Below are 12,696 nucleotides of genomic sequence, written 5' to 3'. Positions count from 1 at the left end.
GTACTACTACTACCACTGACTGCTCTTAAAGGGCCTTATATTCTGCTGTTTACTGTTCTGCTCTAATGTTGTTTCCTCATCACAAACAGACCTGGAGTTGTGTTTTGTTTCATTCACACATGTTTAACACACAAACCCTGAATATTGAACTGAGTTCTCTCTCTCTTCTCAGCTGACCTAAAACAGGAAAAGTTTAGTCTGATTTCACGTCAGACAGTGAGAAAAAAATGTGTCTTTTTATATAGTGTAGTAAACTTCTGGTTTTTACTGTAGAAATGATCCCGAGACATTTTTTTAAATATTTTACATTTTTATTTTACACATAAAAGTTCTATAAATGGGAGCAGTTTCTTCCATAATGTCCTTTGATGACAAATGTTTTACGCAGCGACAAAGCAGCTCTGGAGTCAACGTCACATTTTCATTTAAAAAAACATCTTTATTCACAGGAGCATGTGACGATACGATACAGTCCTCCCACAGCGCCCCCTACAGTCCTTTTCAGATTCAGGGCTTTCCATCAGACTTAAAGCAGCAGTTCATAAATCAGAGCTGTTACAGGTTCTTTCAGGTCAAGTCTGGCTCCGCCCCCTGGCCAGGTGAAGGTTCCGCCCCCTCGCACGGTGATGTTAGAACCTGGTCAACGAGTTTCTGAAGGTCTTTGTTCAGAAAAGAGTGTCCAGTGCCAAAGTGCTCCTGAAGGAAAGATGAGTCAATTATATTAATATTTTTGTTTTGTTTGTTAAATTAAAAAGTGTTAGGGTGTTTGGGGGTCGGGGGTCAGGGGTCAGAGGTCAGGCTGTTATTTCCTGGTTTGTCCTGGTCATTTCAGCTCAATTTCAAAGTTGTTTGAAGATTATTTCTCGCCTGTTAGCTTTATTGACCTTATTCCGGACGTTGCCGTGGGCGTCGCCATCGTCATTGAGGTCGTAATATTTTGCAGACAGCTGTCGATCTTAACAGTAAATACGTTTTATGGGGACAGAGCTGTTTAAAGCCTCAGTGTCGACATAAACATTTCACACTTGACACAAATCAACCTACTTTTTTAAAATTCTCCATTGAAATGAATGAGAATCCTGCTTAACCAGAAGTGCCACCACAAAGAAAGTGCGGTTTAGTGTCATTTACGGCAAAAGTGGGCGGGGCGGAATAAGGTCAATTGGAAAAAAGAAATGGGGGAGAAGAGCAGAGATGACACTAAGCTCAGAGAGACTTAAAATCACGACGCTGAGGCCGTACAGAGCCTGGTAAAGACGCCATGTGGTTTAAAATGTGAGTTTTTCCAAGGACCTGTTTCCTCCCAGCTGCTGATTGGCTGGACAGGCTCACCTGTTTCCTCCCGGCTGCTGATTGGCTGGACAGACTCACCTGTTTCCTCCTGGCTGCTGATTGGCTGGACACCGGGGGGTTGAAGCTCATGTCTTTGATACTGTAGTCCTCAAACAGATCCTCGGGCGGTCTGCGCGCACACACAGAGTCATGTTATTCCACTGTCATAGCTCCAAAACTACTGCAGTCATTATATTATCGTCAAGTGTTGTGTTTTAGTGTCGTGTGGCTCTCACCTCCTGCTCAACTCTGCCCTCAGGGACTTGGAGCCCTCAGTCGGGGCCCCGTGGCTCAAGTGAGAGGCCAGAGTCTGGACAGTCGGGTGGAAGTGTCTCTGAAACAAACACAAAACAGATATTTGAGCTGAAACGTCACAGCCTGTGGACATCTCTGCAGTCCTTTAGGCTTTAGGGGGAAGTTTCAGCTCAGTTTTGCGCTTAAATTTGAGGTGAGTATAGTCCTCATCGTAAAGAGACAAAAACATGAAGCGGACAAAAGTCAATCTGAACAGTGAACTGCTACTGCCTCTTCTATTCTCTGGATTTTAACAGCACCTGAGTGTCTGGTCCTCTGTGTCTTTTATAGATTTATTACATTTTTCATTATTATTTTCTAACTGGTTTGACTTTATTTATTGTTTTAGTGGTTTAATATTATTTCTTAAGCACTGGTTTTGTTTGTTTGTTTTAATGTTTTTTTTCTGTGCAACACTTCAAAACATCAGAGTTTATAAAATATGCTATCTAAATAAAATGGACTGGATTGTAACGGCGCCGCCTGGTGGTTAGATGCACGGCTAACTGCTCCTGTAGCGTTTCACCCGCAGAGCTCCGTCTCACCTGTAGAGGGCGGAGCTCCCACAGTGTGGTGTTGTGGGCATGGCAGTGCTCGGGTTCGTTGAGTTCTGGGAGGAAACAGCCGCTGCCCTGGACCTCGGTGTCGAGCAGAGCATCACAGCGTGGGAACGTCTGAGAGACAGAATTCAGGATTTAATTTTTATTTAAAAAATGAACAACACTAAAGAGACATTTGGGCCAAGAGAGTTCAACAAATGTATACTCTCTCACACACACATACCTCACACAAACAGGGCTGTGGACATATTTGAGTGCAGAAATATTTCAACCTTCTTTTTGTAAAGTCACTGAAGCTCTGAGGCTAATACATCCCAGCCCTAACTGTAGGAGACAGGTAGAGGGGTGCACAGTGTGTTTGATGTGTGTGTGTGTGTGTGTGCGCGCGATTGGTTGAGAGCCAAGGGGGCTGGGCTCACATGGGCAGGTGCGCGTGCACGTATGTGTGAAAAGGCGAGACTTGCTTGGGGCACAGGGTAGTGAGTCAGGGCTGGGTAGCCGTAATTTTTGTTGACCGCAAGCTTGGTTTCCATTTACCTATTTTGCCATAACCTGTTACCTCCTTGTATGTCAATCCATGTTCTACTTTCTCTGCTGCGCTGCTGAATCCTCCGTATGCCTGCGTGCTCGCCAGAATAAATCACCAACAAGCGCATATCTGATCTCAGCGTATTTGTCCTTAATAAACTTCCAGCGCGTCACAAATCTACAGTTCAGGACCCACTTTGGCTCTCACCGCGGCTTCAAGGTTTGCATAGGGAAGCCGCTACACTAACAGTAGAGTGATGTAGAACACTCGTTTAACCCTTTGTACCTGCAGTAACGTCCTGTTAGTGGCCAATATGGCGACACTAGCGTTGGGCAGTGTGTGCAGACTGAGCGTGCTCAGACGTTTCAGGTACGACATCACTCTCTGGAGGGTCACGTGTTTCCGTCGTCGTGGGAACATGGTGTCCACACAGCGCAACGCGATCAGCACGTCTTCGTTAGTGGAGCCTAAAAAAGAAAAAAACATTTTATGAATCCTCCATTTCTGCTCGAGAACTCAAAGGAACTCAAGGGAGAGATAAGAACGGTACAAGAGAGCGATGACAGAGTGATAACCGAGTAATAAGAATAATAACAGAGTAATAACAGAGTAATAATGGGTCTACAGTGGTCTGAAAAGCACAATCTTCAGAACAGACTTGGTATGACACGAGTATAACACATGACACAGGTATGACACATATAAAGAGGTGTAAACGGGTGGAGACCTGCGTGCAGCTGCAGCAGGACTGAGTACAGCTGAGAGTAGAACTTCAAAGGGTCGATGGTGAGGACATCTCCTGAAAAAGAAAATGTAAAAATAAAAAAACAGGATGATTAAAAAACTGAAATGTCAAATTACAAAGAAGTGAAGCAGACGAGAAAACAAGCGAGGAGGGAAGAGGGGAATAGAGGAGGAGGAGAAGGGGAGAGAGTGAGAGATCGAGAGCTGCTGACCTTGTCCTGATAAAATGGTGAAGACCGTCTGGATACAGTGGAGACTCTCTCGATTTGACAGGTCCTGAAAATAAGGGACATTATTCTGGATCCTCTGCTCCATCTGCATCCTTCAACCCTCTACACTGCATCCATATATTCTCTGTACTCCCCTGTCCCTCCTCCTCTGTCCCTCCTCCTCTGTCCCTTCTCCTCTGTCCCTTCTCCTCTGTCCCTTCTCCTCTGTCCCTTCTCCTCTGTCCCTTCTCCTCTGTCCCTTCTCCTCTGTCCCTTCTCCTCTGTCCCTTCTCCTCTGTCCCTTCTCCTCTGTCCCTTCTCCTCTGTCCCTTCTCCTCTGTCCCTTCTCCTCTGTCCCTTCTCCTCTGTCCCTTCTCCTCCGTCCCTTCTCCTCCGTCCCTTCTCCTCCGTCCCTTCTCCTCTGTCCCTCGAGTGTTCAGAGTGAATACTCACTCCTGATTGGATGAGCTGCTGCAGTACAGTGACGAGGTCATCGAAAAACTCCAGATTTATCAAATGAGCAAAACTGAGGAGAAAAAGAGAAAAAAGTGTGATTGGACAGCAGGAGTGAGTGACAACTGGATGGACCAATCAGATGGCAGTACTCACTGGGCCAGCCCCTCCAGGACGACCGGGAGCAGAACAGACTTTTGGGATTTTTTCAGAATGCGAAAATAGATGACGAAGATCACGTTTAAGACCTCAGTGTGCTGCAAAACAGGCTCTGGGTTAGACTAGGTCCTGGTCCAGTCCTGATCCAGTCCTGGATTTATAAAGACATGTCTCACCAGTTTAAGTTTCTTCTCCTTCGACTCTGTGGCCTCAGCCTCCAGCAGCTCCTTGTGCAGCTTGTCCTCTGCCTTTTTCCACTGCAAAAAGAAAACTGGATAAACCCAAAACTGGATAAACCCGAACCTCGATCAACCTGACCCTTGACGAACCCAAAACTCGACAAAAGACAAAACTCAACTAATCCAAATCAAATCAAATACCCCTAACACAAAAAACATTTGAATGAAAGAAACTAAATGTACAGAAAAAAACACTACAAAAAAAGAAAATGTTTTGTTAAAAAAACTGAAACACACAAAAGGTCAAAGTTCATGAGTCGTTCGGTTCAAAACACGACTTGGGACAAACTAAAGCTGCGTCAGCCTAATTTTGTATTAGGCTTTACTCCCAAAAGTTCAGCCACATGTCCCCTCTACACCCTTTCACCCCACCCTCCTCACTCTCCGCTATTTCTCTTCCTCTGCACCCTCTCTCCTCCACCTACTTCCTTTCCTTCCTCTGTACCCACCCCTCCTCTGTACCCTCTCCTCCTCCTCTGCTCCTCTTACCTTCCTCTGCATTCTGGACAGGTTCTTCTTTTTGTCCTTGTTGTTCATAAATTTGTGTTTTGGCGCCGTGTCCTCGATGTCTCTCTTCATCTGCACCTCTTTGATCCTGAGAGACAAAAGGGTCTGCAGCACCTGGAACACAGAAGAATCAGATGCCCTCCCAGTCTCCTGTATGCCTGAATGTCAGATGCCCTCCCCGAGTGTCAGATGCCCTCCCGTCTTTACCTCTGGTCTGAGTTCATAGTTGTGACTTTTGACGAGTCCAGAAATGACTCTGACCGCGGCCAACGAGGCTCCGCCCACTTTATCCTGAGCAAAGAGGCTCCGAAAAGCTCCACAGACCAGATCTGAGATCTGCACCAAAAACAGGGTTTAGACTCGGTCCAGTCCCGGCTTAGACCTGGTTTAGACCTGGTTTAGACCTGGTTTAGACCTGGTTTAGACCTGGTTTAGACCTGGTTTAGACCTGGTTTAGTCCTGGTTTAGTCCTGGTTTAGTCCTGGTTTAGTCCTGGTTTAGTCCTGGTCTAGTCCTGGTCTAGTCCTGGTCTAGTCCTGGTCTAGTCCTGGTCTAGTCCTGGTCTAGTCCTGGTCTAGCCCTGGTCTAGCCCTGGTCTAGCCCTGGTCTAGCCCTGGTCTAGCCCTGGTTTAGTCCCGGTTTAGTCCCGGTTTAGTCCCTGTTGAGTACCTCTCTGTCCTGGTTTAGTCCCGGTTTAGTCCCGGTTTCGTAGCTCCTGGTCTAGTCCTGGTTCAGTCCCGCTTTAGTCCCGCTTTAGTCCCGCTTTAGTCCTGGTTCAGTACCTCTCTGTCCTGATGGTTCATCAGTGGGACTAACACTACGATGATGTTGTTGTGGAAGTTGAAGTGAGACAGATTCAGGAGCAGCTCACACAGACACTTGACTGAGACCAGAGCCAGACCACGATACGAGTCCAAGGACACGGTCTGCACTCGCTTAGTCCGGCTGCCCCTCCAGTCTGGGACAGAGGGACAGAGGGACAGAGGGACAAAGGGACAGAGGGGGGAAGACACAGAGGAGCAGTCATTTGGGACAGAGACATAAATCAGTGACGCTGCAGAGTCTCACCAACACCAGCAGAGGGCGCCAAACACTATGCACCGTGTGTGTGTGAGTGTTTTTACCTGCGACGATCTGCTCGAGGTCCTCCAGGTAAAACTTGTACTGACTGAGCAGCCCCTCCTCAAACTCTCGGAGCGCCTGAGTCTCCTTTTTCACCTGAAACGATGGGGTACGTTTAACCACAGACGAATACAAAGCGGCAGGTGCAGACTAGCGCGGAGGCAGTACCTTGGCGCTCTTCTCGGTGGTGCTCAGGGGTCGGATTTTGTAAGTGGGAGTGATATCTTTGAAAACCTCCATCAGAGAAACCATCACGAGCTTCTTCACCGTCACCGCGATGGAAGGGTCGGGTTCAGAGAGCATCGATCTGAGCTCCTTTAGACGTTTAATCTGAAATACAATAAAATACAAATATTATATCGCTTTTGTACATTTGTTTTTAATCCAGCGTAATGTTCTTTTTCCTGCAGTCACTGATCTGCAAAGCTAAAGTAGACTCCATATTTACACTGGTCTTGTTTAGGGCTGGGTAACATTAAGCAGTTGCCGATACGATACACACCTCGATACATAGGACACGATACGATACACACCTTGATATATAGGCCACGATACGATACACGCCTCGATATATAGGCCACGATACGATACACGCCTCGATACATAGGTGTTATTCATCCACAGTTTATACGAGCTCCACATTTACATTTACCCAGAGACATGTGCAGTTTAACGGCTCTGAACGATCACAACATATCGACTTAAAACACAACTGTGATGCAGAGACAGAGGCAGGGACAGAGACAGGAGCAGAGACAGGTGCAGAGACAGGAGCAGAGACAGGAGCAGAGACAGGTGCAGAGACAGGTGCAGAGACAGGTGCAGAGACAGGTGCAGACTCACAGTTGTGTGCGGGTCGGCGATCACGGCCGAGGCCAGTGCTGCCATCTGCTGTTTCCTCTGTGTCAGGCGTAGCTCCCTGTGCTCTGGGCTCAGGTCTGCCCCTACAGGACAAGAGGCCACATGACACCAGGGAGTGACAGTCATGAATCATAAAGAAACGTTATGTAAAACTAAAGCATTATTCTGTTTATATAAAACTAAAGCATTATTCTGTTTACATAAAACTAAAGCATTATTCTCTTACCGGGTTGGTCAGTGACTTCCTGCTCCTGCTGTGGCTCCTCCTCCTCTTCCTCCTCTTCCTCCTCCTCCTTTCTCTCTATCACTGTGCCAGAGAGTGATAGAGTTTAGTTTTATTGATCATTGATTCTTGCTTAGATTAATGAGACGCTTGCTAAATGTAAGAAATCCTGTGGGGGAAGTAAAGTAAAAAATGAAAACAAAAAGTATTGATCAGAAACCGTGAGTATCGAAGCCAAACCAATATTCATTCTGGCATCGATGTATCAATACTTGCACCGCCCTAATTATTGATTGTTTATTATTTCATTATTTTGGTCTTAAAATGCTCATATTAACTCGCGCTACATGATCCTGGTGTTTTTATTTTGCTATTTTGTCTGAGAATCAAGATTTGAACATTAATAACAAATCAGACGCCTTCTTTCCCTGAGGTCACTCCCGCTCGCGTTAGCAACAGGTTTCATTGACAGCGTTGCTAAGCACTCACTTCACTTCAACAGCCTCACTCCGGATTGGCTCTTTGGTTGCTATGATACTCCCGTTCAAAATTCCAAATGTGTAACTCGGCTCTAAATTCGCTGCTATAACTGCTAGCGACGATGAGCTTCGCTTGACTGGAGAGCGCCACCTACAGACACTTTGATTGGTTTATACAGTCTGGGAATTTCATAACTGTTACTTAACTGGGTCAAAACTTTTCTAATGTAAAGAGATATTATTAAAAATATTAGAAAACACCTTTATTTTGTTGAAATCATGTTTAAATTGTCAGAAAAAATGTGTTTCTTGTGTAAATTGTGATGAATTTTCTGTGTGTTTTTTATCTGTGTAGAATAAAATTTTCTACTTTCTGTAATTTTCAACGTATTTTTAACTTTTCTTTAAACGATTCTTGATTGGTGTAAACTATTATTTATATTTTCTACAGGTTTCGAGTGAAAATTAAAGAATCACGTGTCGTTCATGTTCACCTCTCTCCACAGACTGAGGGACGACTCCTCTCTTGTCTTTTATCGGCAGGAGGTGAATCACTTCTTTCTCTTCCGTTTTGGCCATTTTCCGTGGGACTTTTTCGAGGTTTCGCAGAAGCTCAGACTTTCTCTTTTTGGTGCTGTGAACCGGAGCGCTGCAGAAACAAGAGGAACAAGGGACTGAGGAAGAGGAGAAGAAGGCGAGGTGAAGGACTGATGAAGAGGAGATGAAAAGAAATGAAGACAAGATGAAGAGGAGAAGGTGAGGTGAAGACTGATGAAGAGGAGATGAAAAGAGAAGAAGAGAAGATGAAGAGAAGAAGAAGGTGAGGTGAAGGACTGATGAAGAGGAGAAGAAGGTGAGGTGAAGGACTGATAAAGAGGAGATGAAAAGAGAAGAAGAGGAGAAGTACAAGAGGTGAAGGACTGATGAAAAGGAGATGAAGAGTGAATGAAGAAGGGATGAAGAGGAAATGAAGAGGAACAAAAGTGGAGGTGAAGAAGATGTGAAGGCAAGGTGAAGGACTGATGAAGAGGAGATGAAGAGTGAATGAAGAAGGGATGAAGAGGAAATGAAGAGGAACAAAAGTGGAGGTGAAGAAGATGTGAAGGCAAGGTGAAGGACTGATGAAGAGGAGATGAAGACGTTGTGGTGTCGGGTGTGGTTGTGTGGGGGTCACCTGGAGGACAGGTTGTGGATTGTGAGATTAGGATGGAGGTATGGTTGTGTGGGTGGGTGTGGAAGTGTATTGTGGGGTTGGTTGTGTGTTGTGGGGTCGGTTGTGTGGGTGTGTATTGTGGGGTCAGTTGTGTGGGTGTGGTTGTGTGTTGTGGGGTCGGTTGTGTGGGTGTGTATTGTGGGGTCAGTTGTGTGGGTGTGGTTGTGTGTTGTGGGGTTGGTTGTGTATCGTGGGGTTGGTTGTGTGTCGTGGGGTCGGTTGTGTATTGTGGGGTCGGTTGTGAGGGTGTGGTCGGTTGTGCGGGTGTGGTTGTGCGTTGTGGGGCCGGTTGTGTGGGTGTGGTTGTGCACTGTGGGGTCGGTTGTGCGTCGTGGGGTGGGTTGTGTGTTGTAGGGTCGGTTGTGCGTTGTGAGGTCGGTTGTGCGGGTGTGGTTGTGTGTTCGGTTGTGTGTTGTGCGGGTGTGGTTGTGTGTTGTGGGGTCGGTTGTGTATTGTGGGGTCGGTTGTGTGTTGAGGGGTCGGTTGTGCGTCGTGGGGTGGGTTGTGTGTTGTAGGGTTGGTTGTGTGTTGTGGGGTCGGTTGTGTATTGTGGGGTCGGTTGTGTGTCGTGGGGTCGGTTGTGCGTCGTGGGGTCGGTTGTGTGTTGTGGGGTCGGTTGTGTGGGGGTCACCTGGAGGACAGGTCTCTGGTGATGAAGGACGCTCTCTGGGCCATGTCCTTCATCTGCTGCAGGTCCTCCTCCTCCAACATGTCTGAAGGCAACTCCTCCAAGAACTGCTCCTCCTCCTCCTCATCTACAACAGAGGAGACATGAGAGCGCCTCCTACAGACACTAACAACAAACTGCACCTCCAGTGTGTGGCCACGTGTGTGCAGCCAAACCCCGTCTCAGCGCCCCCTACTGACTACATACATCTAGGTTGCCAGCTGTCGCATTCCAAACAAACAATTTGCTTTACATTTTAAAAAGATGTCCCCTCTCTCTACAGCTGCAACTTTAAAATGTTCATATTAACCCGTTCTACATGATCCTGGGGTTTTATTTCAATATTTTGCCCCTAAATCAAACATGGCTTTATCTTCATCACACTTGCCTCTGATTGGCTGATTGGTTGCTATGACGCTCTCAAAAGCTCTGAATCACGTCTCAGACCACTTCTTTATACTTCTTTATACTTCTCCATCAGCGGCCGTGAGCTGATTGGGGACATGTAAACTACAGTTACAGCGGCGGGACAGTGATTGTCTCGTACCTGGGCGTTTGGCGAAGGTGAGCAGTTCCTGAGGTTTGCTGTTGGCGGTGCTCTTTAGGGCCTTCCTCAGTCGTTTCTGTTCTTTGCGCTGTTTCTTTGCGACGTTTTGTTGCTTAAATGTTTTGTTTTTCAGTTTGTTTTCGAGCTTCACTCCCGACGTCTTCAGTAGCTTCCTGAACGAAGGACGGCGTTTCTTCGAGCGCGGCTGAAACAAGAGTTTACATTTGTATTAATCAGATATCAAAAAGAAAACAGTTCTTATTAGTCTAAACATAAAGTGATTTAAGTGCACAACAGCCTTTTCCGTGTCACCTGCAGGAGTGTGTTTGTGTGCACCAGATGAATCTCCCAAGTTGCATGGAGCAGAATGACAGAGATTATTGATCAAACTGTTCACCTCTTTACTGGGGTCAGGGTTGGAAAACTATTAAACTGTTTCTCTCTCTGTCTGTCTCGCAATAAATGCTGTTTTCAGTCTCTGCTCTGGTATCGGCTGATATCGGGCATTGGCAGATACTTAAAGCTGTAGTGTCAGAATCGGTATCGCAACTAAAACAGTTGGATCAGTGCATCCCAACTCAAAGCCTCATAAAATATATATATAGAAGTATTTGTATTTGTAGAAGTAGTAGTAGCGGTAGTAGTAATAGCAGCAGTAGCAGTAGTAGTGGTAGTAATAGTAGTATCATCTATTGACAGTGACCCATCTCTGCGCAGGTTCCTCAGCTCCAGTCTCTGTTTGTGCTTTTTTAAAGTGCATTTAGTTTCTATTCAGCGCTTTGGACAAATGACACTGCACAGACAGTCACACACAGACAGTCACACACAGACGGTCACAGACAGTCACATACAGACGGTCACATACAGACGGTCACATACAGACGGTCACACACAGACAGTCGCATACACTCACACGCATACACTCACACGCATACACTCACACGCATACACTCACACACAGACAGTCACACACAGACGGTCACAGACAGTCACACACAGACAGTCACATACAGACGGTCACATACAGACGGTCACATACAGACGGTCACACACAGACGGTCACACACAGACAGTCGCATACACTCACACGCATACACTCACACGCATACACTCACACACAGACAGTCACACACAGACGGTCACACACAGACGGTCACACACAGACGGTCACACACAGACGGTCACATAGAGACAGTCACATACAGACAGTCACACACAGTCACATACAGTCACACACAGACAGTCACATAGAGACAGTCACATACAGACAGTCACACACAGACAGTCATAGTTTGTGTTTTCACCCTCCTGACGCGTCTCAAAGCAGCAGTGATCACTAAAGTCTATGAAACAGGTCACTGACAGAGAGAGAAGATACTTAAAACAACCTGAGGAATAACCCACTGCATAGCTTTAATCATAACTCATAATAAGTGTCTAAGTGTATGTGAGCACTCACCGGCCCCATGTCTGCCCCGAGAAAGAGCCTCAAACTCCGACAAATAAGAGCAGGAAACACGAGCAAGACCCGGAGGAATATGATATGACAGATATAAAGGTGTGTATAAATATTAAAACAGATCTACAGATGTTTAAATATATTAAATCTGCGGGAGAAACGCGTGAAAACAGAGGCACCGGAACCACGAGGATCTGCTCCTCCCTGACCCGGAAACACTTCACAAACACACAGCGCCCCCAGCGGTGAGACGGGAGAACTGCATGCATCAGTTTATTTATGAAATATACAATTTATAATATTATATTCTATTTATAACATTTAAAAAACTGATGTAAAGGGACGTAAAGGTAACTGCATGCATCAGTTTATTTATGAAATATACAATTTATAATATTATATTCTATTTATAACATTTAAAAAACTATGGAAGCCCGTTTCCAAAAAATAAAAGCCCCACAGAAAGTCGAAATTACGAGTTTTAAACTCGTAATTATGAGTTTAAAACTCGTAATTATGAGTTTAAAACTCGTAATTATGAGTTTAAAACTCGTAATTATGAGTTTAAAACTCGTAATTATGAGTTTAAAACTCGTAATTACGAGTTTAAAACTCGTAATTAGGACTTTTAAAACTACTAATTATGAGTTTAAAACTCGTAATTATGAGTTTTAAAACTACTAATTATGAGTTTAAAACTCGTAATTAGAACTTTTAAAGTCTTAATTGAGCTTGTAGCACACTGCAACTGAGTGTACAGAGCAGAGGAGACAGGAGGAGGACTGTTATGTTTATCACCTACATACTTTTAAAAAATGAATAAATTAAGCTCCAGTAAAGTTTCTGGCGTCTTGAACAAATCAGTGGGCCCTGAGTGCTGTTCTGACCACTCATGAGCTGTGCTCTGTGTCTGTGAGCGCTCGTTTTCCTGGTCTGAGCAGAGTGCCAGCTGGTCACAACCCCGCTGGTTTATTGAGGAAATTATTAAAATACCAAATTCATTTAATCAAAATTGATAAGGTTCACTTTTTGTAAATGTTACATTCCCAAAATTACGAGTTATAAACTCATAATTCATACTTTTAAAAGTCCTAATTAC

General features: G+C 45.3%; 1 protein-coding gene across 1 annotated transcript; it reads right to left on the bottom strand.

The window, feature by feature from the left end:
• Nucleotides 1-296: 296 nt before the first annotated feature.
• Nucleotides 297-11,847, bottom strand: noc3l (NOC3-like DNA replication regulator). The gene is made up of 21 exons (XM_033984874.2): nucleotides 11,598-11,847; nucleotides 10,139-10,343; nucleotides 9,556-9,679; nucleotides 8,206-8,360; nucleotides 7,236-7,316; nucleotides 6,992-7,092; nucleotides 6,317-6,478; nucleotides 6,151-6,244; nucleotides 5,809-5,984; nucleotides 5,234-5,362; nucleotides 5,009-5,140; nucleotides 4,457-4,537; nucleotides 4,278-4,378; nucleotides 4,122-4,194; nucleotides 3,672-3,735; nucleotides 3,443-3,514; nucleotides 3,001-3,182; nucleotides 2,172-2,300; nucleotides 1,569-1,666; nucleotides 1,372-1,462; nucleotides 297-696 (listed from the first exon to the last, which is right to left on the bottom strand). The coding sequence occupies exons 1-21, from the start codon at nucleotides 11,604-11,606 to the stop codon at nucleotides 568-570; spliced, it is 2,388 nt and encodes a 795-aa protein (XP_033840765.1). The 5' UTR covers nucleotides 11,607-11,847; the 3' UTR covers nucleotides 297-567.
• Nucleotides 11,848-12,696: the final 849 nt, after the last annotated feature.

Source organism: Periophthalmus magnuspinnatus, chromosome 19 (genome assembly GCF_009829125.3).
Source record: "Periophthalmus magnuspinnatus isolate fPerMag1 chromosome 19, fPerMag1.2.pri, whole genome shotgun sequence".
Taxonomy (NCBI): Eukaryota; Metazoa; Chordata; class Actinopteri; order Gobiiformes; family Gobiidae; genus Periophthalmus; species Periophthalmus magnuspinnatus.
The sequence above is the reverse complement of the archived record's forward strand: the minus strand, read 5'-3'. Positions and strand labels throughout refer to the sequence as shown.

Excerpts from the sequence above, each read along its gene's own strand:
- noc3l (XM_033984874.2), bottom strand. Across the intron at positions 6,245-6,316 it reads CCACCGAGAAGAGCGCCAAG|GTGAAAAAGGAGACTCAGGC; the intron begins GTACTGCCTCCG and ends CCATCGTTTCAG. Across the intron at positions 5,363-5,808 it reads TGAACCATCAGGACAGAGAG|ATCTCAGATCTGGTCTGTGG; the intron begins GTACTGAACCAG and ends TTTTTGGTGCAG.